At 34.8% G+C, this 27,281-nt stretch overlaps 2 protein-coding genes across 4 annotated transcripts in view; one reads left to right on the top strand and one right to left on the bottom strand.

Moving 5' to 3' along the window:
- Window positions 1-2,730: 2,730 nt before the first annotated feature.
- LOC123564572 (evolutionarily conserved signaling intermediate in Toll pathway, mitochondrial-like) lies at window positions 2,731-13,366 on the bottom strand. 2 transcript variants are annotated; one of them, XM_045358245.2, is made up of 6 exons: window positions 13,299-13,366; window positions 10,821-11,324; window positions 10,147-10,258; window positions 6,970-7,193; window positions 5,671-5,881; window positions 2,731-4,313 (listed from the first exon to the last, which is right to left on the bottom strand). In XM_045358245.2, exons 2-6 carry the CDS (start codon window positions 11,319-11,321, stop codon window positions 4,039-4,041), a joined length of 1,323 nt encoding a protein of 440 aa, XP_045214180.1. In that variant the 5' UTR covers window positions 11,322-11,324; window positions 13,299-13,366; the 3' UTR covers window positions 2,731-4,038. The 2 variants fall into 2 exon arrangements, with proteins under 2 accessions (XP_045214180.1, XP_045214181.1); XM_045358246.2 differs by having other exon boundaries at window positions 13,208-13,301.
- Window positions 13,302-27,281, top strand: part of LOC123564573 (caspase-3-like) — a 31,373-nt gene continuing 17,393 nt past the window's right edge. Inside the window, exons 1-2 of one of the 2 annotated variants that reach the window (XM_045358247.2) lie at window positions 13,302-13,432; window positions 27,021-27,132. In XM_045358247.2, coding sequence (XP_045214182.1) covers window positions 13,420-13,432; window positions 27,021-27,132 — 125 coding nt within the window. In that variant the 5' untranslated portion in view covers window positions 13,302-13,419. Of the gene's footprint in view, window positions 13,433-26,789; window positions 26,812-27,020; window positions 27,133-27,281 lie in introns of those variants that run through there. The other variant, XM_053537210.1, reaches the window with a different exon arrangement.

Here is a 27,281-nt window from a genome sequence, read left to right on the forward strand (position 1 = left end):
AGAGGGCCATGATGGCCCTATATCGCTCACCTGAGTAGAGTTGCTTGCTTGAACAAATTTCTTAGCTAAAGCTTTAAGATCTAGGCCTTCTGGTTTATTTTTAGCAAATTTATGAAGATTTCCCTATGCACAATCAAGTTACCCTGGGGGCTGGGTCAATTTGACCCTGGGAGTCAAGATTTGAACAAATTTTGTAGAGGTCCACTAGGCAATGCTATATGTCAAATATCTAAGCTCTAGGCCTTCTGGGTTTTTTTTTTAGAAAATTTTGAAGATTTATCTATGTACAATCAAGTAACCCCATGGGGCGGAGCCAATTTGACCCCGGGGCTCATGATTTGAACAAATGTTGTAGAGGTCCACTAGGCAATGCTACATGTGAAATATCTAAGCTCTAGGCCTTCTGGTTTATTTTCAGAAAAATTTTGAAGATTTTCATATGTAAAATCATGTGACCCTAGGGTGGGGTCAATTTTGACCCCAGGGTCATGATTTGAACAACTTTAGTAGAGGTCCGCTAGGCAATGCTACATGTGAAATATCTAAGCTCTAGGCCTTCTGGTTTATTTTTAGAATTTTTTTAAAGATTTTCATATGTAAAATCAAGTGACCCCTGGGGCGGGGTCAATTTTGACCCCCGGGTCATGATTTGAACAACTTTAGTAGAGGTCCACTAGGCAATGCTACATGTGAAATATCTAAGCTCTAGGCCTTCTGGTTTATTTTCAGAAAAATTTTGAAGATTTTCATATGTAAAATCATGTGACCCTAGGGTGGGGTCAATTTTGACCCCGGGGTCATGATTTGAACAACTTTAGTAGAGGTCCACTAGGCAATGCTACATGTGAAATATCTAAGCTCTAGGCCTTCTGGTTTATTTTTAGAATTTTTTTAAAGATTTTCATATGTAAAATCAAGTGACCCCTGGGGCAGGGTCAATTTTGACCCCGGGGTCATGATTTGAACAACTTTAGTAGAGGTCCACTAGGCAATGCTACATGTGAAATATCTAAGCTCTAGGCCTTCTGGTTTATTTTTAGAATTTTTTGAAGATTTTCATATGTAAAATCAAGTGACCCCTGGGGCGGGGTCAATTTTGACCCCGGGGTCATGATTTGAACAATTTTAGTAGAGGTCCACTAGGCAATGCTACATGTCAAATATCTAGGCTCCAGGGCTTATGCTTTTTGAGAAGAAGATTTTTTAAGATTTTCCTATGTACAATCAAGTTACCCCTGGGGTGGGGTCGTGATTTGAACAAACTTGGTAGAGGTTCACTAGGCAATGCTTCACACCATATATCTAAGCTCCAGGGCTTCTGGTTTTTGAGAAGATTTTTTAAGATTTTCCTATGTAAAATCAAGTGACCCCTGGGGCGGGGTCAATTTTGACCCTGTGGGTCATGATTTAAAAATTTTTTTGTAGAGGTCCACTAGGCAATGCTACATGTCAAATATCTAAGCTCTAGGCCTTCTGGTTTATTTTTAGAAATTTTTTGAAGATTTTCATATGTAAAATCAAGTGACCCCTGGGGCAGGGTCAATTTTGACCCGGAGGTCATGATTTGAAGAACTTTGGTAGAGGTCCACTAGGCAATGCTACATGTCAAATATCTAAGCTCTAGGGCTTCTGCTTTTTGAGAAGAAGATTTTTTAAGATTTTCCTATGTAAAATCAAGTGACCCCTGGGGTGGGGTCAATTTTGACCCCGGGTCATGATTTGAACAAATTTGGTAGAGGTCCACTAGGCAATGCTTCACACCAAATATCTAAGCTCTAGGCTTCTGGTTTTTGAGAAGAAGATTTTTAAAGTTTTTCCTTTCGGTTACCATGGCAACCAGAGTTCTCCATGGAATTCAATTCTTTGAATAATTTTGAAAGGGGGCCACCCAAGGATCATTCCTGTGAAGTTTGGTGTAATTCTGCCCAGTGGTTTTCAAGAAGAAGATTTTTTTACAAACTGTTGACGGACGACGCACGACGGACATAGAGAACGGTCAAATACTCTTTTTGCTCTGCCCTTATTAACTGAAAAGAAACTGCATGCACCTGTCTAGTCTGGCTACCTACTAGATAATCTTTTTTTATTTAGAAAAAATAATTCTATTATATATTCTGACTTCATAAGTCTTGGCTCTGATTTTCCAGTGTTTTGAGAAGACAAGGGATATAATTAAGGCATCGCCACAGTCACAATTCAGTATCAGTTCATATTTTCAGGCCGAGTATTTTTCTCTTGAAAATTGCACTAAAGCCTTAACAGCTGGTCAAATTATCATTTGTGGAAATTGTTCCTGGTTATTGCATTAGACACAAAAAGACAACCCCATGTAAATTTAATTTAAAATGTTGCTTTGTACATGCATTACTGACCACAGGTAGCCAGGTAAACCTATACATAATCCTATAATATCACCTGTTTATATACATGTAAATTATGTGTGAACAGATAAAACAAATTGGATAAATTGATGGTGTTGTGATTTTTGTGTATAATTCAGTAATCAGGTAAAATTTCAAAATAATTTCTGAAGACTTTATTCCTCACGGTCTACTTTACAATTGGCTGTAATTATCTTTGAAATGTATTGAATATATATTGAATTTGACTGCATGTAAAATTGCAAAATTTTGTCATAGAAAAATATCGAATAAAGGCATAATACAGGTAGTGAAATGCACATCCTTTTACTTGCATATGTTCACATAGATATTTAAAACATAATTATGACAAATTTATTGACTTTATTGTTACCACTCAGTCATCTTTTATTTTTATGAAAATTTGCATGTAAAATTTTGAGTCAAATGGCCGCCACTGTAGGCGATGCCTTAAACAAAATTTTAATAGCCTCAGTCGTTATCTCCTGTGAACAAAACACAGACTAGCACCAGTCCTGTCTTCTTTAGTGTACAGCAAAATATATCCACAGCATAAATTTAAAAATTCAAAATTACAGCACTTGCTTACTGTTGGATTTTTCTTAAGACCAACTCTAAAATTTCAGACTATAAACATTGATGAATACTGACCCTGTAGTGGCAGTGTAAGCTTAAAAGATATTCTCTATTAAACTTTAGTACTTCCAAACCAAAAAATACACGGGGTATAGATTAACAAGAGACATATTTTAGAAATAAATCATTTCTTATCATAGTCAAACAATTTCCAGTCTTGTTACATCTAAAAATCAAATAATGAAAAGAAAATATTACCGGTATTATAAACATTGAAATTTATGCATAAATAAAGCAAAAATTATATTCAAACTAACTGTTTCAAGCAAAATGTACAACCATGTAGACGTTAAAACAATTTTCCTAAGAAACATGACAACTGTCTGATTCATGTATGCTGTAACATAAATTTTCATGAATTTCTTCCTAATTTAACTAGAACCATAAGAAATCATTTAGGTGTCAAAATCAGGTAGCAGGGTAGTTTAGTACTATTGGCAGCAAAATCAGTGTGAAATTTATGCATAACTAAAGCAAAAATTATATTAAAACTAACTGTTTCAAGCAAAATGTACAACCATGTAGACGTTAAAACAATTTTCCTAAGAAACATGACAACTGTCTGATTCATGTATGCTGTAACATAAATTTTCATGAATTTCTTCCTAATTTAACTAGAACCATAAGAAATCATTTAGGTATCAAAATCAGGTAGCAGGGTAGTTTAGTACTATTGACAGCAAAATCAGTGTGAAAGTTTAGCTGACAAGAATTTGAAAACTGATTTTTTATCAAATTTTTCATTTACAACAAAAACAATATACACTGATTAATTATGCCAACTGAAAAGTTTACAATAAATTCCACGGAAAATATCCCAGACTTTTTGGATAAATTAAAACATACTTTAGAAAAACAACAATCTTATTACCCAACTTTTAAGTTCTTCAAATGATGGTGTAGTATCATTTTACCAAGTAGATCAATTGGAAAAGAAAATTATGAAAGAAATTATGATAGAAACTTGTTACAGAATATTTAATCTAATACTTAATTTTAAAAATCCTAAAATGAGCATTTATCATTTAGAAGGTTCCAGCTGCTCAGTTTTTATGTCCTCGTCTTCAACTGGTACTATACCCTCTTCAGGTGATCGTAAGGTAAACACTATAGGAATTTTCTCAAGATTAGGGTTTGCTTCTTGTAAACACCGTATCCAGCTGACGAGTGAGTCTTTAGTGCTGGTTTCAGTTATACACATGCCTAGAATCGTGCCATCTTCTTGCTGATGAACACTTGGCCTTGGAGCTAGTTGCTTTGGCTCTTCAGTGTCAAATATAGTCTCTATCTCAAAGTCTACATAAAAGGGAAAAAAAACTGTTGTGAAAATAACTTTAGTTTATAGTATATCAGTAATTAAACTACAGTAACCCTTACCCTGCTAAATTTTTATAATGGACTGGTCCATCATTCAATTTGGGCAGTACCATTTATTACTCAAAGGGGTGTTCACTGAAAAATTAGTGACTTAATAAAGAACAGTGCAGACCATGATCAGCCTGCAAGGATGTGCAGGCTGATCATGGTCTGCACTGGTCGCAAAGGCAGAAGCACTCACCGCCAGCTGTCTGAAGGTTAAATATTGGTACAGATTCAAAGTTTATAAAACTTACAGAATACAACCTTGCCACTTTCTATTTTAAGATTAAGCTCAAAATCTGACAACCATCTTGATGTCATAATCTTGTACTAGTCTCTAAATTTGGAACCATTTTTGAACACTTATGGATAAAAAAAGCTAAGACAAGAGCTGCTTGTAAAACACGTATGCCCCCATGATGGACGTCAGAGTAAACTGTGTGTTCAGTCAGATCAGTAAAGTATACTGTAATCCCCAAAACAACTGGGGTTATCAACTGACTATAGACAATCAACAGCATGAAGTTTGATAGCCAAAGGTCCAATCATTCGCCAACTGCTGCCCTAGACCAAAGCATTTTCAAGTTACTGACCTGAAACCATTTTCAGACCTGAGGTCATTCTGACTCTGACCTTTGTTCCACTGACCACCAAATTTCCAGGAGTCATCAATTGACAACTGACAAGCATTTTATGAAGTTTGATGGCCAAAAGTTCACACACTTTCCAAATGCTGACTGAAAATCATTTTCAGGCTCAAGGTCACTGTGACCTTTACCTTTGTTCTAATGACACCTAAAACAATAGGGTCACCGCTGACAACAGGAAATGATCCTATAAAGTTTGACGGGCATAGGCCCAATCGTTCTTCGTGTATTGACAGAAATCATTTTCAGTCTCAAGGTTAACCTTGACCTTTGACCTACTAACAACCAAAACAATAGGTGACCAAAGGTAGTCATCCTATGAAATTTGACCATTGTAGGCCCAAGTGTCCTCCAGGTTTTTTTTTTTATCGGAAACCAGATGGTCTACCCACTGGGAGACAAACCAACTATATAAGCATAACAATATGCCCCTCTACTCCAAAGAGGGGCATAAAGATCAATAAAAAACCTTAAGTCTCCCCAGCAACAAGACACATGGAACAATCTGTACTTTCTTATCTTTGACATATGGGTATAACTTGGTTGCAACCTGTACATAGTTTCATTGTGGTGGAAGGAGATAAAATGATATCAAGCGGACATGAAACAAGAACAAATGGATACACGATAATTGAATTAACTCTCACCTTCATCCTCCTCTTCTTTAGTACGATACTGAAACAGTTTGGAGTCACTATCTGATCTCAGTATGAAGTAAGTCTGCCATTTGTCCCTTAGCCACACAAGATAACCTCCCTCTACATACAAGGGGACAGATTCCGAATGTTTCCTAATCATGTCTCTCTGGGTTGGACTCTGTGCTGATGCTATAAATAATTGTTGTCCCTGGTCGGTAACCTGCAGCAAAAACAGTTGTGTGATACAGTAGTTTGTATATGTGTATTACTCATGATTACAGTGTTCTGTTATACTTGTTATTTTGACACCTTAACCTATGAAATGGTAAGGCCATGGTAATCTGGAACGCACTGTGATAGTACAAGAACATGGCATTAAGGTTCAAGAAAATGATGCCAAATGCAATATCAATTCTAGCTGGTAAGAAATACCATGAAATTTTGTTGGCTTCTTTAGTAAAACATTGATATACCAATTAGAAAAAAAAAAACTCATCAATCGAACTGATCCTAAATATAATGATGTTTTGAAACACTTACCTTTTCTGTGCATTAAACTTGTATCTGATATAAAATGTATATATCAAAGTTTGCTATATTACCTAAGGATATGTCAATAGCTTGAAAGTTATTTGAAATAAATATTGAAATATTTCCTGATGTAGATTTCTCTCTTGAACAAATTCTTAAGTATTACTACATTTTCATACTTTTAAAAAAAAAACAATATACCAATAACATGGTTGGAAATATCATATCATAATCAAAATTTCTGTTTTGAAGTCTTCCCTGTCTAAGGTAGTCATTTAAGGGGGCAACTGAAACTGGTATTTTAACGCAGGAGACTGCTTTAAATAGGTTATTACTTATCCTACATGTGAACATGACATCATCTTAGTGCAAAAAGTGAATAAATCCTTTAAATCAATGGAGTTATCCACTTTTTGCACTGAGGTGACAATGTGTTAACTGAAAGACAAGAAGCCTTCAACACCTGTTTGATAATATATATTAACAAGAACTGTCAGAGGACAAAAACATATTTAAAAGCAATCTAACTAGATGAATAGAGACAAAAAAGGGGCATAACTTTGTATAAAAGCACAACAGAGATATGGAACATGTGCATTGCACATCAGATCATCACAGTAAAAGGGTGTAGGAAGTTTCTATTCATTCCCACTGGTGGTTACTGAGATACAAGCTTACAGATAAAAACTTAATTCAAATCAGGATGCCACAGCCTATGGTGGAGTGCAACAGCTCTACCTATTCTCAAATCATCAAGCAAAAAAAAAAAAAAATTACCTTAAATACTTTAATTTCATTTTCAAGGTCTACAGACATTTTTTTCAAAGCAAGGATGGCAAGTTCTATAGGATCTAACGGCAGATAGTGAGGCAGTTTAAAAGGATTGGTATTCTGGAACTTCCGAAACCAATACATCATTCGTCTAATCTTCCGTACCACATGAGTGTGCTTTCCAAATCTTGCTTCCATTAAATCCCGAGTTTCTTGGTCTGGCATCAAACCTATGAACAAGAAAATCATTTATTGTTTCCATGAAAAAATATTGTGTAAGTGTATAACTTCAGTGTCACAATCATTTCACTATACACCGAAAGTAGATATTTTGCATGCAGAAATGTTTTGGAGTCTTTTTTATAAATGTCATAAATAAAATGTGAGCAGTCAAGTGTGTAAAAATAATTATCAATTAATAATGTTTTCATCTGCTGTTGTTACATTTTATATACTAGTAATTAGCAAAAAAGCTGCTAACATTTATTGATCAAATGTTTTATAAGAATAAAATCAACATGTAAATGATTGTATTTCCAAGTGTTATGATTTTGCACAAACTAATATGAGTTATTTTTTTAAATGAATCACATTTGCAAAAAAAAAATCACAAACATCTTCACTTTACAAAATTAACCACATATGCATTATAAATTACATGTACATGTAGTATAAATTAATATTTCTGCCTTGTATATTATACCCCAGTCACACATACGGCGCGGATAGCTATGTCTAGCCACGGATAAAAACGTAGTAATCCTTATCGATCTGTACCTGAGCCGTACTTCAAAGTAGTAATCCTTATCAACCCGTACCAACACTTGGTCAAAACGTATTCAAGACTTATCCCAAACTTGCAAGTTTCTCCAACTTTTGAACATGCACAAAAGTTTGAGCGATCCATAGCCATTTGAGTGTGACTTTCGTCCAACTTGGTTGAAACTTATCCATCCGTAGTTAAACATACAAAACGTTGTTATCCTTACTGAAATGTACCTTGCCGTAGTTTGACATGATGTCAAAGATAATCGTAATGAAATTGCTGGCTACATGTGGCCTATTTATATGAAACTTACCGACCCGTTACTAAACCTTAATGCAAACGTAGTCATGTGTATTGATCCGTAGCTGAACTTAATTATCCGAGGCTGCCCGTACTTAAGCATAATTCAACGTAGTTCACTGCAGACCCATCCACATGCTGAGCAAGTTGACAGGAACAGTAAAACGTAGTTCAATGTAGTACGCCATACCTATCTGTACTTATTTGCGTCCTGTATCTTTTTGTTACCTGTTTCTCACCAGTTTTCCCGTACTAAGACGTACTCCACCGTACTTATCCATGTCCGCCCCACCACAGATCAATCCAATCCGCACCGTACCTCAACGCACGGACATATCCGTATGTGTGACTGTAGCTATAAGTAAATCACCTTGACTTTTATATTACAGTGGAAGAGCCAGTAAATACAGTAACTCAACAACAAATTAAGTATGCTCTAACACCATCTAAAAATTTAATATGGTTTTATGTTTATTGACGAAAGCTAAACATTTCGTCTAGCAGTACCGGAATTGTTATTTAATGTATTACTTGTAACCAATAATAAATATGGGCTAAAAGATAACTGGATCAAAAACTACACCTAGAGGTTGTAATTTCAAGCTCTACTTAATCACATGTAAGACTGTACTGACACTTGTTTTCTCATACTGAAGAAAGACGAAGCTATCCAAATCAATTTTAAACCCTGTAAAAGCCAAGCAAAAATAATTATCCTAACATGACCTGAATTACAAATGTATATGTTAAGTTGAACAAAGCAGATTAACATGGTTGTATAAAAGTGAAGGTCCATCATAACATCAAATTTTGCCAAACACTGTAATGTCAAGTGCATTACCAAGCAATTAATTTAGATTAGCATATTTTTTATCATCACATTTTTATGAGGCAAAAAATAATCATGGCCTTCTTACGATTCTTATGATTTATCTTCTGGAATGCCAAGGTTTAAACTTCAGATGCTGATGTCTATATGGTTATAGGTCAGAGACCACCAATTCAAAAAAGTACAGGGAACTTACTGGGAATGAGGTAAGTGTATACCTGGGAATAAGGTAACGTCTGTGCATTCTGATTGGTCAGTCATGTAAACAAACCCAGGAAGTGATTATTTTTTCAAAATTGATATTTTTTCACTGCATTTACATTATTTTATTATACATTTTGACAAAATTTGCTACATTTTATGTGTATTGAAAAAAAGTTTTATCAAACGAATTTCTCCTGCCATGCCAACGATGTAAACAGGGGGTCATCTCATTCACACGAAAATTACTTAAATAAAGTATCACTATTCATATGTTATTCGTCCGATATTTTGGTAGAACTAAGATAGTTCTTGAAAAATATGTAGTTAGATATACATGTTTCGATGTATGGAAGGCCGTACACGCCATAATGTTATAATGTAAGTCTATGGGAAAACAATTGGTGGTCTCTACCCTAAATGCACACACGTCTGATCTGAACCCAAAGAATTGATTAAAGTAAAATACCTATTGCTCAAAGTCACAAGGGGATGAGTGAAATGCTTAAGTTATCCAATGTTTCAAGTGACCAAAATACAGAAAATATCAGGAATATGGCTAGGGACCACACAAAATGCTTGTCTATCAGGACATCAAGCCAACAATGCTTGAATATACCAGGGTGTCAAGCCAACGATACTTGAGTCTACCAGGGTATCAAGCCAATGACGCTTGAGTCTACCAAGATGCTGAGCCATCAATGTTTGAGCTTACCAAGATGATGAGCCATCAATGCTTCAGTCTATAGAGGTGCTGAGCCATCGATGATTGACTCTACCAGGGTGTCAAGCCAATGATACTTGAGTCTACCAAGGTGCTGAGCCATCGATGCTTGAGTCTACAAGGGTGTCAAGCCAACAATGCTTGCATCTACCAAGGTGCTGAGCCACAGATGCTTAAGTCTACCAGGGTGTCAAGCCAACGATGCTGGAGTGTACCAAGGTGCTGAGCCATGGATGCTCGAGTGTACCAGGGTGTCAAGCCAATGATACTTGAGCTAGTGGTGTTCCACTGTATTTAATGTATATGAATGAAAAAGCAAAAAAAACAACAACAAAAAAAACAACTGTTAGAAAACAATTTTACCATTATCCTCCATCTGTTCGAGTATTTCATGAGCGCTGTCTTGTTGTTTTGGATAGTGATAGAACTCTACTTGCATCGCTGTTCTAGGTACCATTATATCAGTTGGAAATACCTGAAGAATAACATCATTTGTAACATTTTAGTTTATACTAATTTACTTAAGCTTGACTGATGAAACCTTCAGGCTTATTTGAATCACTCTTAAAAGAGCTTCCTGGAAAATCCAGTACCAGTACTGGTGTCATATGAGAAGGCGTGGTCATGACCTTAGTGGCGCTTGAAACCATAACCCCCACCCTCTCCCTGGTTGAGTGGCAGACACCTAAACCACTAGACCACCTGTAACATTTTGGTATAAGGTTCAAAACTATTTTCCGACAGATACTGATATCATTCAATGAAGCCCGTTTAACTTAAAGTCCTACCCCAGTACGTACTCTCTGCAAGGAAGTCCATTGGTGAATAGGTGAATAAAAAGTATGTGCAGAAATTGTCAGTTACATTCAGGGAACAAATTCATACTTGTATAAAATCTGGAACACCGTTTGGTTAGCTCTTGCCAAATATAAATTTCCCTAACAGTGTATATCCCTTATCCAGTCACCAACAAATTATGTAACAATTAGTAAACTTCTGGACACACATTATTCTATGATGATAAGCCAAGTTCTTACCTTAATTAAAGCTTTATAACATGCAAGCTCTCTGTGAACACCAAGTTCACGCATTCTCTGCAAGGCTTGACTAATAAATTCTACATGCCCTCTCCTGAGGGCAGAAGCATGCGGACTGTCTGATTTCTCTATATAAATATCAACAGCCTCATTAAACATCCATCTCCGAAGCTGAATCTCTCTCTCTGATTCATCCTTGGATATCTCACGATATTTATATAATATCAAGTTCTCATTCGACTTGTGAGCTTCCAACACTGCAGAGTAGTACTCATCGAATGATTTTGTCACTTTGTCCACAGCTCTATGTATGTTTGTGGTAGAAAACTGTCTAGTTTGTATATATTGTTGATACTGTTTGTATTTATATGACTGATTTCTGGACTGAGCACAAGTGCATTTTGTGTGTATACTTCTTTGACATAGTACCTGGATTACAGGATGAAATGGAACTCTATTACATCTATTTTTAATCAACTGCCAAAAAATACAGGCACTCATCCTCTGAAAAAGAATAAAAAACATTCGGTTATACATGTGCATAAATCAAGTAAAGACATTTTTTTATAACTTCTCTACCTAGAGCCTCTAGGGAATGATCTGTCTTCAGTGACTGTGAGACTTGCTGTTTCTCATCTTGACTGCGGGAAACAAGAGGATGAAGGCAATCGGAAGAGCCTCACACTAGCCATGATCAATGAAGACTATCCTCCGGAAACATGGACTCATGTCTATACAGACGGATCAGCCACATGCGCCATCAAAGATGGAGGAGCAGGAGTTTTGTAGAATTAAAATAAAGCGATAACACTATATGTTTCAATTAGTTACCCCACTGTATTACATGTCCGCCATTACACTCTTGTTGCTGACAGTGCGGTTATCGATCACGTGACACTAAGCGGGGCCATGTAAATTGTGTGTAAACTTTAGGGTGCGTTGTTTAAAACATATGCAATGACACTCTCATGAACATCAACTGAATGGAACAAAAAATGGATATTCCTCCCAGGTATCTTAAAATTTCACTAATACCACAGAAAAGGCCCTTCCTATGTTGTACTTGGAGGAGAGGTATTGACCTGTGCAAAAATTATCACAATATCGCGACTCCCATACAATTAGTTGAACTAACCACCTTCAAGACAGAACACAAATGCTGAATGTATATGCGCATGCTCTTTGGAAACCCGAAGCTTCATTGGCTATTTATTTTTACTAGCATTTTACCAAAAAGTTTTTTATGGAAACCAAAAGGTCGAGGTCAGTGGTGCATGCATGGTTTTGGGAAATATTTATTGAAAGAGTACGTTGTAGCTCACAGTTGGGCTGACTATGATTTAATCCTGTTAACTATCAAAAATGTACTGGTGAAAAATCAGCTTTGATTTTGCAAAATGTAATATGACATCTAGGGGTGACTATTGAGGCCAATTTTGACTATTGCAATACTATTGATATTGCTTAAAAACTATTGCGATACTATTCTATTGCAGGTTACTATTGCGATACTATTGCAATAGTTATCGGCCATCATATTTTATACAGTAAAGCTACCAACTGGCATTGTTACACAGTGTAAGAGACGGCACTGTTTATAATTGCTGTTAACACACATTGAGATGTTTGTATAAATGAAATGGACAGAAATAATTCTAACATTAAATATTTCTTGCCTTCCTTGGCTTTGGAACAATAAGTAAAACAATAAACCTATGCAAGGTATACTCAAACGAATCGGCCATTTTGTTGCGAATGTCAACATGTTTAATAACCCAAAGCATCGAAAAAGACGAAAATTAACGGATCGGATTAAGGTGTACCAGCACTAAATGAAGGGCCCTACCGAATTGTTTGCTGTACAATACAAGTAGCCTTCTTTCTCAATGTCCATAGTACATTTTCTCATCTAAGATTAACAGGTTATTTAAATAAATTTAATCACAGTTTCTAAGAAACTAAATTTATTAATTATCTCCCAGACTTCTCAGTCCTTTATGGTAGTTAAATTCCGTGAGGGTAATTATTGTAATGGAGACGTAAACATTTTCCGAGGCGCAAATGAAAGCTGGCTCTGTTTCTTGGTTTATGAATTATAAATTACTTCTGTATTTACTAAAATTTCAAAACTATCGAAACTATCGATTGTTGAAGGAACTATCGGCGATTGTTATTGGATCGTGACTTTTCTATCGATGCATGCTATCGGGACACTTAGTATCGCAATGCATCGATAGTTCGATGTATCGTTACACCCCTAATGACATCCACGTTGTTCCTTGGGCTAAGTAGTCAATCCGCTTACTCCTCTGTCCGGTTACCATACCACTACATTATTAGCACTAATAACAAGATTGCATTACAAAGTAAACGTTTTGTGTACGTACTAATGGTCGGAGGGCGTATCTTTTAAATAAGAACGTTTTTCAAAGCATCTAACTTGATGACAATCAATTAATTCTTTAAAAATGAACTTACGTTTCACTGTTGTTGTTGTTGTTGTTCAAGCGCTTGGCGTACACTGACTCAGAACAGATTAGGTCATCAAAAACAACAGAAAGGGAATTTTAGTGTAACATTGATTTATATTAATTTCAAAATGAGCGAACAAGGTAATTGTGTGTTTACATATCACCATGCTTTTGAGATTTATCTTGTATATCTCGAGACATTTTTATTTAAATAGACTTAGCAGTGTAGTATTCCTCGGACATTTTTTTCAACATATATGAGCTTTATTTTATAAAAGAGCCTAAAAAAAAAAGATCGGCAAGTTAAAAAGGCATGCCATTGAAACTCATATAGAGCGAATAGCGTCAACATCACGTTGGAACTGAATGAGATCTCGATTTACCTGTGTATGAAACAGAAAGCAGAAGGATAAAAATTTGTGTTGTGAAAAACTTGGCAGTAGTGTAGGATTACGATACCGTAATCCTAAGCCTCCGATTCTAAGATTACGGAAGTTCCGTATTTCTAGACAACCCAATAAGGATAGGAAGTATCTAAAAGGCATCAAATATATGTTAGGACATGCATATAATAAAGTTATCCTAGCCATTGCCGAAAAACTTTCTATCTTTAGATCGTTTGTTTATAATGTTAATAGTGTTTTTTAATGTTATTAGTATTTTCTACACAGGGAAGGAGTGAATTTATGATTGGAAGTCTGAGAAATCAACAGTGGTCGTTTGAAAATTGGGCCCAGTTCGGTCGGCTGTATTGCCTGTGTAATACTTTTAATCATACATGTGATCTCCCGCGCGGGAGGGTCAAAATCCCGATTTTTTCACCATGCCTCCCGTCTCCCGACCAAAACCATATTTCTCCCGCTTTTCAAAAAAAAAATCAGTATTATGACTGGGTTGATAATTACCGAGGAGTGCCAAACATGTTTGCACAGTAAATCAAAGTGTCACCGACTGTTGTGTATTATACATGTTTGACACACATGTAGCTGGAGGAAAGAGTTGTTTTTCACAGGTGAATTATTAATTGTTTGTTTTGATAAGGGATTAGACAAGCAGGGCATTTTCCACCTGTCTCACGGGGCCGAATATCTGCCCATTCTCAATGCCAATTAAGCTCCATTTTTTACCAATTTGAAGCAAAAAAACTCCCAGTCATAAGAAATAATTCCCAACTGAAATGAATTTTGATTATTCAAAGAAAAATTTTGCTCGGTAATAAAATCACATAAATAATTGTTGGAAAAACCAACCCATTACTATTTTTAGAACAGGAGTGTTATTTCCCCTTATGGAGTTACGCCATTTTCTTCCAATGTTTACCAAATTAATTTGCTACTACATCGGACATATTTCATTGAAAATTGGATGAAAAACACACTCATTTATTTGATAACATCAATCTACATTATTTTGGTAAGGGTAAATACATGTTGATGCATTTCTGTTTTCTATTTTTCATGTCAAAATCATCAGTATTTTTATATGAAAGTGGGTGGGGTAAGGAATTTACATAATTTATGAGTTGTGTTCAGACCAATTTAGAACTTCGTTTTTTTTTAAAGTCCTCGAGTAGAATAATGTTAATGCATGTTCACCACCATTTCAGACCTAAATTGAGACTTTGTTTCTACAAATTTAATCTGTTAAGAAAGTTTAAAGTTAGAACAAGAGGGAGCTTCTGTAATTATAAGATAGCATGCTCGACTTTTTTCAGTGATTGACTCTGAATTAACGCTTTGCCAGTAAAAGGGGCAATTAAAGCTTTGCCAGTAAAAGGGGCATAATAGTCAATAGCTTTGAATGTAACAGAGATGTTAGACATTATATAAAACTTTAACAAAAAAAAAATGAAGTTAAAAAGTGGCATAACTCTGTCAAAATTCGAATCAAGAGTTATGAGGATTGTTTCTTCTGGTGTAGACTTATATACATTATTTTGTGGCCAAAAATGTTGGATTTTGTCTCTAAGTTATGTGTCCGCGCGCTTAATTTATGTCGATAAAAAACCTCCAGTTTGAGACCCCAACTCCAGCTGAAAAATGGCAAACCTCCAGTTTTGGGATTCTGAACTTATCACATGTATGCTTTTAATAATTAAGCGTACTAGATCTGTTGATTTGGGCGCCTTGATTTGACCACAAGTGATCCAAGTCAGCAAATGCTTCAGTAAGGTAACGCCGGTTAATGTGGTGATACAAGACAATGCGAGATCAACTCCTGTTTTGATTCTGTGTATTTTATACTTCTTTGATTTTATTTACTACCACCACCAGGGCACTAGACAACTTTTGGGGACAAGTACCCATACCCTTAGAAAGGGGAATTTTTCGTTGTTTTAAGACAAAGGGGAAGTTTTTAGCCATATATATGTTACTGCTTTTCACACTTATTAATACTGTTTTCAATCATTTTTAACTAATGTAACTATATTGAAGCAGTATTCTTCCTTAGAGGCACTATAATACAACTTGAAAGAGAGTTCATATATAGTTGTGTCAAACACCTGTTATCAGGGGAATTTTCTTCTGAGAAAGGGGAAAAAAACATATTATTTTATGAGGGGAATGGTACCCATATTCGGCATCAAAAATGGCCAAACGAGTGCCCTGACCACATTTGCGATGTACGCTGTTTCCCTGCTGGCAACCGGCTAGGCATTCGTTTTGCTTCCCGGCACTGCCCTCATCAGTCCTATATGTGCCGGTGATTTTACGGGATTGGCAAACATTTGGAAATTTGTAGTATAATACCAATAAAGGAAGAAACATACCACAAGAAAAAATCACTAGCTTATTTGGAACAGGTGACAATAGAAAATCATATACACATTAGAAAGTTAATTTTTACTTAATGCAGCACGTGCGGCTGGTGTACGCCGAATTATTCATTTATTTTGAAATGGGTGAGATTTATTTTTGCCGCTTACGTGACCGGGCGTATCCTGGGTTGGGTGAAAGGAATTGGCCCTGTAACTCAGAGTGGTAAGAGTAATTTCCATAGAAATTGGGTTGGGGAGGTGTTTAGATTGTGTTTTGTTTCACTGTTATAAGATAGATGGTAAGGCTTCGGGTAACTTTAGATGACTCAAATATGGACTGCCTAGATGTCAGGTAATCAGTATGACTACTGAAAATGTTATTTGCAGAGAGGATTCTATAATTAGCTATGTCAAATGTCTGAATAATTCTAAATTGTTGCTTTATTGTTATGCTGTTAAACATTATGTTATGCTGTTAATATTTACTGTATAGATTAGCTTTAACAGCAGCAGAGAAAAGAAAGCTTTAAAATCAATGTTTACGTGTCAGTACTTAGGATATGGGTGTGAAATGCAGAACAGAGTTTGGAAATATGGTCATAAGTCAAAAGTGTTGAAAGATTGGCAGTATTACATTGTAAAATTCAGATTTGTTTGTGTGTTAGGAAGAGATAGACACATTTTATAGATGCCGTTTTAAAAGGTTGTTCCTAATCCCCATACCATAGAATACATCAAAGGATGAAAATATATCTGGATTAGTTCTCTGCCATTCTCCATACACAAAAGATGAATTCCCAGTATGAATGTACGGTACGGGTAGTTACGGGATTAGGAACAATCGTTTTAAATAATTAGTTTAGAGTCAATTTGTGGCTTGATTACTGAAGTAAAAGTCATGACGCAAACTACCTCAGTAACCGTTGGTAACCCCTCCGATCTACCCCAATCATTGACAGGCTATCAAAAACAAGAGATGATTTCAGAAATCAAAAACTCATATACATATAAATTACAGTATGTAGCTCATGTTTTTGTGCCCCCGAAGGGAGGCATATTAGTTTTCAACTGTCCGTCCATTCCATAGTTAGTTAGTTAGTTCGTTTCTTTCGTCACAACGTTAACTTTTTGCATGAAGGCACTTTACTTGCAAACCACTGCACCCAGGACCTTCAAACTTCACATGCTGATAGTACTTATTGAGTATACCACCCCTACTGACTTTGGGGTCACCAGATCAAAGGTCAAGGTCACAGGGTCCAACGTTAACTTTTTGCATGAAAGCCTTTTACTCGCGAACCACTGCACCCAGGACCTTCAAACTTGACATGCTGATAGTACTTATTGAGTACACCACCCCTACTGACTTTGGGGTCACCAGGTCAAGGTCACCAGGTCAAAGGTCATGGTGCTGCGGGGGCATTTGTCACCATTAGTGACAGCTCTTGTTTTTTGTTATTTTAAATTTATTGCAAGAAGTAGTTATAATCCTTCAATCCAAACAAAAGGATGATCATGAATTTGCTAAGTTATCATTTAATATCAATAGTAGTAAGCAATTTGTTTGGCCTATAAATTGAAGATGTTGACTGAAGGATTATAACATTATGATTTTCTTTAGTATTTTGCACCTGCATTGTTAATTTGCTTTTAAATTACATTTTGAGTATAACAATTACTAACAGAAATCATTGTTAAAATTTCTTATCTAATATGGCTCCAACTAAAGTGAAAGCTATTTATAGAAATATTTACGAAGTGTACAAAGTGTACGTAATAAGAGCAACTTTATAATCATTATAATTATTTCCCAGCAATTACCATATGCACCACTAATACAATTATAGTATATCGATTATGATTTAGATACCAAACCCGTAGCCTCTTCCTTCTTTTATTCATGTTTTATGTGCTATTCTTCTACTTTCAAGAGGAAGGTGCTGGTTACTGGTAAGTCATACCAACCTGTATGTACTTTTTGTACAATGCTTTTTTGCTCAGATTATTAGTACCGGTATATTTATTTTATTCCCGCTGCCCAGGTTAGCACTTTCTGCACAGTTATTTCAAACTAATATATATGTGAGCCAAATTTGATAACTTCATAAGTCCCCTACCAGTGGAACACCAGATGGGACTATAGGAATGCCCTCTGTCCATCCCTCTGTTTGTCTGTCCATCCGCAAAACTGGATCCTGCAATTACTCAAAAAGTATTCAAGCTAGGTTCATTAAACTTGGTATGTGTATAGAGGGTAATATGTAGATAATACATGTACATGAATTATGCTTGGAGGTCAAAGGTCAAGGTCACTATTGGAAGTCAAGTAAAAACAAATTCTGCTCCATAACTTTTATATACATTGATGGATTATCTTAGTGGTATACACAAATGTTCCCCATGATGAGATAATATGTCAACCTGTGATCTTTGCGTGTCGGTTAAAGGTGGATAGTCAGATTTTGGCTAAGTAATGGATTTGTTTTAAATTTTAACATCTGATCATTTACACTCATTTATGTTCAGTTAGCGCTTAATACAAGTTAGGTTTTCACTGGAGATATTTTTTATAATTGGTTTTCTTATTGCAGTTGCCCAACCAAGATCGAGTTATTTTATCATAAGTATAAATGTGATAAACATACTTTACCTAAGAAAATGTATAACTAACCGATATATTGTATTATATTCGTAAAATAATTGCATTAACAATTACATATATAGATTGAATTCATTAGAAATGCAAGTTTGAAAAATTATTATTACCTCCCTTTGCCTGTCTTGGTTGCGCAACCAAGATAGAATGGAAAAAAATGAAATTCAGAAGCTACATGCATTTTAAAACCCACCTTTTGATTCAGATTGTTAAATATTTGGTATATCTATCCAATGCGAATGTAAAACTCGGAATTATATGGAAATAAAAAGAAATACCAAGCATTTTAAATATTTTCATATTAAAGGTATGGGTTCCAGAGTTACAGCCCCTGAAAGAGCCAAAATCAGCTGTTTTGACCTTTTCTGCACAATAGCAGCTTTATTTATGGTTTGATTTTTACCAAACTGGCACACAACTTGTATCACCATAAGATCTTGGTTGCTTTCTTGAACTGGCCAGATTCCATTATGGGTTCCAGAGTTATGGCCCCTGAAAGGGCCAGAATTAGCTATTTTGACCTTGTCTGCACAATAGCAGCTTCATTTGTGATTTGAATTTAATCAAACTTGCACAAAACTTATGTTGCCATAAGATCTCAATTCCTTTGTTGAACCGTTCAGATCCCATAATGGGTTCCAGAGTTATGGCCCCTGAAAGGGCCAAAATTAGCTATTTTGACCTTGTCTGCACAATAGCAACTTCATTTATGATTTGATTTTAACCAAACTTGCACACAACTTGTATCACCACAAGATCTTGGTTCTTTTTTTGAACTGGCCAGATTCCTTCATGGGTTCCAGAGTTATGGCCCCTTAAAAGTCCAAAATTGGCTATTTTGGCTTTTGCAGCCATATTGAGACTTCGTTTATGGTTTGATTTGATACAAACTTCCAAAATATCTTCAACAACAATAAATCTTGGATTCCATGACAAATAAGGTCCAATCATAGGTTCCAGAGTTATTTTATGTCTGATTAACTTCCCTGATTGTTGTCAAAATGGATTTATATCAGTAAGTACTTATAGGACTTATTTGAAATTTCATTATTGTCATTAGTTGGACTGAGCTAATCAGGGTAGATAACTATAGACTGATTTTATGTCAAATTACCTCCCTTTATTTCAAATTAAAATGGGTATATCTCTGTAACTAATGAAGATACTGACCAGAAATTTCATCTATGTCAATAGATTTATTTGGCAGATCCTTCTTTTGTTCACTTACAATATTTTTCTTTTTAATTACTTCCCTTTTACATTACTATAAATAGCTTATTTTAGTAACTTTTTTATTTTTGACCGTAGGGAAAAACCGAGGCCACTTTTCTGTGGTACAACATGGATGGTACCTCCAATGTTTAGGTGTATTTTGACATATCTGTACCTTGTAAGAATTTTTTTTTCTTTTTGGTTAAATTTCTTTCCTTTGTTGTTCCTGTCCTTTGGACTTAGATATTTTTTCTGAGGACCTTCTTGTCCTCAAGTGCAATGATAACAGGTGAGCGATATAGGGCCATCAGGGCCCTCTTGTTTTATTATTACACAGAAATAATGTTCCCTATAATTAGACTATTTGTGGCACACATGACCCATGGTTGTCAATCAAAGGTTAAGATCACTGTAAAAGATCAAGTAAAAATTTATTTCAGCTCCATAACTTTTATGTGCATTGACGGATTATCTAAATACTGTATGTCATGTACATGGTCTGTGCTTGTAGGTCAAGATCACTATTGAAATTTAAGTAAAAATAGTTCTTGTTTCTTGGTTCCAAAATGCCTTGAAGCATTTTAGTCTTAACACTGATGCCAACAACCACAAGGGACGAACACTGGCAAAGTTTTATACCAGTAGGGGACTTCTGTATTGCCAGTGAAATACTCGGTCACTTGTCTCTTATGTACTTCATTCTTAATTACTGTTTAATTTGTTGGTGAAATAGCTTACTTATAAACTAAAGTTTTATGTTACCGGTTTACTGTATACAATTTTAAATAATGAAATTTGTGTATTTTCCCCCCAGTCACATCATACTGTAAGCAGAGGAGTACCTCTGTACAGAGACACAGACTACTATGTATTGGTGGACCTGCAGTAATTAAAGTATTACAGTGACCCACAGTTTAAATTGATTCAGAATACCTGAGTAGCCTGTATCACACCTGATGTGGCTGGGGAGGAAGATACAAGTGCTACTGTTGATAGGAGTGATTTTTTTTTAAATTTTTTTTTTTTTAAAACAACCTGCGGCTTTCTGGAGGGGAAAATATAGCACAATAAACAACAAAAGTTGAAACCTAGTCATTGTTTTCATGATAACAGGCCCTGTACCAATTTCCAAAAACTGGTGTCAATGTCCTTATGAATTCGGCACCTGTTTTCAGGCTGAAAAACACAGTTATCGTGACATAACATTATAAGTCAACAACCACTGTACAAGTTGTAAATTTGAAGCAGCGTTTGGGTAATTTGTATTGAAAAATACATAAATCCTGACTTTCGTAAAATTACTCGCTATGCATATTACGGATCAATTTCTTAAAATCGAAGGGAAAATATAACAATTTCAGGGGAAAATATAGCTATTTTTGACTAGGGAATACAGTATGCATTCGGCTGTGAAAAATAGCAAAAAAAGTCCCTGGATACTCTTCCAAATCCGAGTCATTCTCCTCCACTATCAAAACAAGTGCAATAGAATCATTATTTAGTAGGCATGAACTTAAGGTTTAGCAGTATATCACAAAACAACAGATTTTTTTAGTAAATAAACAGCATCTTGACACACAACTTATCTATCCAATACATGTTTTTACTGTTCTGTCCCACAGAGTTGGATACTTAAAATATTCTAAATGAGTTGTCCCCCTTTAAATAAGAATGCCATTTGTAAAGAAATAAATGTAAACAATTGTCAAAAACGATGTTTTACATAGTTATGTAAAGTTTAAACACACGCACGATGTTTGCAAATGCATCAAAACGAAGACATGTAACAGCTTTTAAAAAATGGTGAGTTTTTAAAGGCGCTGAACTGTCCAGAAGTGTGGCCCCTTCATGCAGTCCCTTTCCGGAATTCAATACATATATGAGTAAATTGACAATGGTTTTGTAGAATAATATTAATGTTTTATATGCTGTTAAATTTTCATGTAAAACAATGCTTTCTTTCTATGATTTGATGAAGTTCGAACTTTTTTCTCCGAAACATGGACCTATACCTTAAATAGGAAACAATGAGCTAGCTCTACACTAGGCTTTTAAGGAAAGAATGTACAACTTAAGTCCTTATATTTTCTATATATGTTAAAAAATTACTATAAGGCCAGAGTTTTTTAATAACTTGGGTTACGGGAGCGCCGGTCCTAATTCTCCAAAAATCCAAATAAAAATAAAATTCAAAATTGCGATTTTATTTTTATTTTCCCCGACGCTTGCATCTATGTCCCGTGGTGGAAAATAAAACAGTGTCTATATTAACCTACAATAAATATCACAGCGCGTACAAAGGACTTCCGATATAGGAGAGATCGCCGTGACGTCACGCGTTAACATCTGTTTATCTGGTGGTTGGCAAAACAAATGATTTTAACACCGTTTGCGTATTGAATCAGAATTTTTAATTTTTAATAACTTTTTTGCTCATTTATGGATTTTCAAAATTCAAAAAGATTTGAAATACTAACAATCTTCATATTTTTGTGTCCAAATATCTTTTTTCAATCAATAACCGTTTTAAATGACATATAATTTTAAAAGCGGCGTAGTGATTTTCACAACCTTTAGAAAAACAGTGTAAGTTAAGCGTTCATAATTAATCCATTTTATTTCGAAATAACAATTAAAAGTAATCAATAAATTGCTTGTTTTATAACCTTTCCATTGATCAAAAAATTATTTATGTAATTTGTGTTTTAAGAAAGTTTAGACCGTTAGAAAAACATCACTGTTTACAAAAAACATGGACGGTCGGCTTCTGCCCACCCGATCACTGTCTTATCAGTTCTAAAAATAGAATTTGTATACAAACACGATCTCTCCTATAGGAGAGATCGCCGTGACGTCACGCGTTAACATCTGTTTATCTGGTGGTTGGCAAAACAAATGATTTTAACACCGTTTGCGTATTGAATCAGAATTTTTAATTTTTAATAACTTTTTTGCTCATTTATGGATTTTCAAAATTCAAAAAGATTTGAAATACTAACAATCTTCATATTTTTGTATCCAAATATCTTTTTTCAATGAATAACCGTTTTAAATGACATATAATTTTAAAAGCGGCGTAGTGATTTTCACAACCTTTAGAAAAACAGTGTAAGTTAAGCGTTCATAATTAATCCATTTTATTTCGAAATAACAATTAAAAGTAATCAATAAATTGCTTGTTTTATAACCTTTCCATTGATCAAAAAATTATTTATGTAATTTGTGTTTTAAGAAAGTTTAGACCGTTAGAAAAACATCACTGTTTACAAAAAACATGGACGGTCGGCTTCTGCCCACCCGATCACTGTCTTATCAGTTCTAAAAATAGAATTTGTATACAAACACGATCTCTCCTATTCCCAAAGGACTACAAAATCAATACACCGTGACGTAACTTTACTAGAATGACGTGACTAGCTCCGCCCCATAACTAATCAAAGCGGTTTAACACTTGATGATTGACAGCCTCGTAAAAACTGCCGGCAGTGTTTGAAGTGTGTGAAAGTATCGTGTCTGATAGAGAACGTCTGTAAATATAAACCGTTATCCAGATCAGCTGACATGTTTAGAAGGCGTTAATTGCAGACAACAAAAGGCTTGGATTAAATTGGTGAAACAAGCTCCTAAGTTGGAAGACAAAGTAACTTAATTGTGGAAAATATATCGATAATTTCAGCACAAAAACCTCAGCAAGTAACTATATTTTAGCAAATGACTTTTCACATCCAGTTTAAATTAATACACTTTTTCCGACCGGTAATAAATTTGCTACTTACTTTGGATTTTCATCAATGATAAATCCTTTTACAGTATTTTTAGAAGGAAAAAAAACATTCAATTTGTCTCCTGACCTCTTAAAAACATATCTTTGACACATTTCGACCAGCACATGGCGGCTGACATCAAAAGGAGTGTCGGCAAAATTTTCCTTTATTGATTTTCTTTGATGTGGGATAAAAGTTACTGGTTTGGTATTGCAAGCTGAATGACGTAATTTGACATAATTCTACTCCAAGCAAAATGTACTTCAGATTTTTTTAAGTGGATTTTCGTTTTGTAGCTGAACAACAGTAAGTCTGGTGATTTTAATAAAATGCTGACTGTTGCTTTAAATTTAAAAAACAATAAAATATTTTTTGTTAAATAAGATGTTTTCTAATCAATCTAGTGGTCCTTTTCTCTAAATTCTATTACTTTATGCACTGTTCTGAACCAATTAGTATGATGATGAAAGTAATGATTCACGCTGTCGATCGCCACTTGAGCCATTTGCGACAAAAAATTAAATGTGGCTCTGAAATTTTCTAAATGGCGAAAATGGCCCAAAGCTATGTCTGTCTGCAAAACTACGAATATTGCCAGTTTTACGAACCAAAAAATCGATAATCTGTGTAGTATTGAAAGGGAGGGAGCCAATTTGCAATTTTTTTATTTGATCAGGCAGTTAATTGGCGATAATTAGATTATTGAATAACAAACTGGATAATTATAATCAACATTTTGTGCACTTGATACGATTTTATGAGCAGTCGGCCGTTAGACAAATTTTCTATGATTGCCGAGGGTTAGTTTGGGCAAAAACAAATATAAATGCTTTACACAAGCAGAAATTGTAAGTATTGAATAGCTATGATGAAAGAAAAGCAATAAAACATAGGTATTTTATCAAATATTTAATTCTAACTTACGTTTTCTGAATTTGTCACCCGTTTTCGCGACCATGATTTTCGGATATTTCTGTCATTTCTGACGAGATTTTTTAGTGCAATCTTAATAAAAAGCCAATAAAAAGTCTACATTTAAGAAAAATTTGACAACTGTTGCAAAAGGAGCTCTTATTTTGAAGTATTTTTCGAGAATACAACATGCGAAGGCATCGAACCCCACCCACTTATAGGCAATGTGCAAAATAAAACACTGTTTTTTTTTTTTTAATTTTCTATTTTGACATCTTTATTTTCAATGTGATTTTCAGAATTTTTTTATTAAATGGCAGAATGATTTTTATAAAAATGATAATTTTAGAAATTAACACAAATTTATTTTCTAAATAGCTTTTTAAAAGGTTACTAAGAAATATGTAATAACTACATTAATTTCTTGAGTAGTATGAGTACTTTGGTACATATAATGTAGTCCTACAAGAACGTCAATGCTATGCATTCACCGTTGTTGGCCTCATAATTTTATCTTCGGAAAAAGCAGTGGCTCAGAGAAAAAAATTCCCAGTGTGACATCATAATTTATGATGATGATGGTGATGATGATGGTATTGAAAGTAACTGTACAAAGTGAAAATATGTAGGACTCCAAGAAAATTTAAGAGAGACTCCAAAATCTGAATGTTAGGCAGTCCTGAATGCATGAAATTGAATCATAATGGAAGCCCTGCAAGGGTACTGAACTCCATGTATGGACCAATTACTTTTAATATTTTAAAACATTTGATACTGAGTAATATTACAAAATCTTGAACTATTAAAGAAAAGGTATGTGTAAGTTTGAATGTAGTACCTTTGCTGATTGTTTTTAAAATTCGCAATTTAAATTTTAAAGTCTACCTCAAATTACTTTCAAAGTTGTAGCCAGATATGGAGTTCAGTAACTTTTAAGAGACCCCTCACACTTAACAGGCTTGGGACTGTGTGGCATGTGTTGTGTAAAACGGCCCATGTCGGAGCATAAATACATCCGTGCAGACTGATGATTGTCTGCACTGTTCGCTATTCAGTCAGTACATTTTGAGTGAACACCCCTTCGAATGATAAATGGTATTGCCCAAATTGAATGATGAACCTGTCCATTTTAGAAACTTAAGAGTGCTAAGGGTTAAAAGGTCAGAAACACAATATGCATAGGATGTGACAACAATACTACACTACACTATATATAATCACACCAACACCAGAAACAGAATACAATGCCAGGCATGTTTAGTCTCTATTTATTAGCAAGCTATATATATGTTTAAAGCAGGCAAGCAACATGCAAAAAAATTCAAGTATTTAATAGTTTCTACAACATAATATTATAACATACAACCTGGAGGCTTTAATAAAGAAAGTGGGAATAAAATGCTTCAAATTGGGAAAATAACTTGTCTGATTTATCTAGACTGTGTTGTGAATCTACATTTGCCTGAAACAACAGTTTTTTTTAACCCAGTGGCACTTTTTACAAAATAAAATTTTTTGTGTTTTTTTTTCATTTTATTTTTATTTTTTTTTCCGATGCTAACATTTTCCTACTTTATTTTTATTCCCTCCTCCTTATGCTCATTTTTGGAAAATCTCCCGTAACCCAAGTTATTAAAAAACTCTGGCCTAAGAGTTATTATAGAAATGCAGAAAATCATTAAAAATATTTCTCTTGCAATTACTATTGAACTAAGGATGCATTTTCTAAATTTAGAAAAAAATGACATAAAATTGGAGGTACACTGATTTCTGAAGTGTGTTCTGGGCAATATGTTGGATTTTGGTGTACTGACCAGCTGCTGCCAGTGACCTTAAATACCTCATTTTGTCAGGGAAAAAGTAGATAAACATTAAGCTTGTTACCTTCATGTGTTAAAAGTCTTATTTTTTCAATATTGGCATTTGTTACTGGCAGGAAATATAGGTGTCAGTGACCAGGAATGAAAGAAATAGAAGTGTCAGTGACTCAGAATGACCGGTCACAGATGGTCAGTTTTTTCTAAATGGTCAGCAGTATTATAAAAATATTATAAATATCATTGTGCAAGATAAAAGTATGACTGAAGAATATTAGGGCCATTAAACTAAAGCGAAGGAAGAAAAAGCATAACAAACTTGAATGTTCACTGGTTCAGAAGGAAAATATTCATTGGTAAAGGAACATAATCTTTACTAGACTTTGACTGAAACATGAGAGGTGTGGTGTAGAGATTTTTACTAGATTTTTTTTTAATATAAATATTTTCTTTTTGTACAGATTAAACTGATTCATTTGTTTTTCTTCTGGTTATTACGTAATATTTTTTAATTATGCACAGCCTGGAGTTTTGAGAGCATATCCAGATATTCCTTACTTTCTTGATGACTCATGTGTTGAAATTTATTTCATAATATTTCAATCTTCAGGTGAGAAGTCAAATGATGTGGTTGATGCTCAGCCCACTGATACCACTGATGCCAAACCTATGAGTGGTTCAAGCAGTGCAGGCATTGGTGTTCCAAAGTTCCAAGCTGTTGGGTAAGTTGCTTGCTTTAATAATAATTATTTGACTTTCATTTTTAAAACTTCCTTTTATCTGTTTAAAAAATGGAGGGGGTCTCTGCTGCCAAGTGGTTAAGGGTGCAAACTTCTAATCACTTGACCCTGACAGTCTGTGTTTGAACCTC

Source organism: Mercenaria mercenaria, chromosome 2 (genome assembly GCF_021730395.1).
Source record: "Mercenaria mercenaria strain notata chromosome 2, MADL_Memer_1, whole genome shotgun sequence".
Classification (NCBI taxonomy): Eukaryota; Metazoa; Mollusca; class Bivalvia; order Venerida; family Veneridae; genus Mercenaria; species Mercenaria mercenaria.

Coding starts and splice junctions, on each gene's coding strand:
- LOC123564572 (XM_045358245.2), bottom strand. CDS start 11,321: ATGAGTGCCTGTATTTTTTGGCAGTTGATTAAAAATAGATGTAATAGA. Junction 10,259..10,820: donor GTTATAAAGCTTTAATTAAG/GTAAGAACTTGG, acceptor GTTATTCTTCAG/GTATTTCCAACTGATATAAT. Junction 7,194..10,146: donor CGAACAGATGGAGGATAATG/GTAAAATTGTTT, acceptor TCTTGTTCATAG/GTTTGATGCCAGACCAAGAA.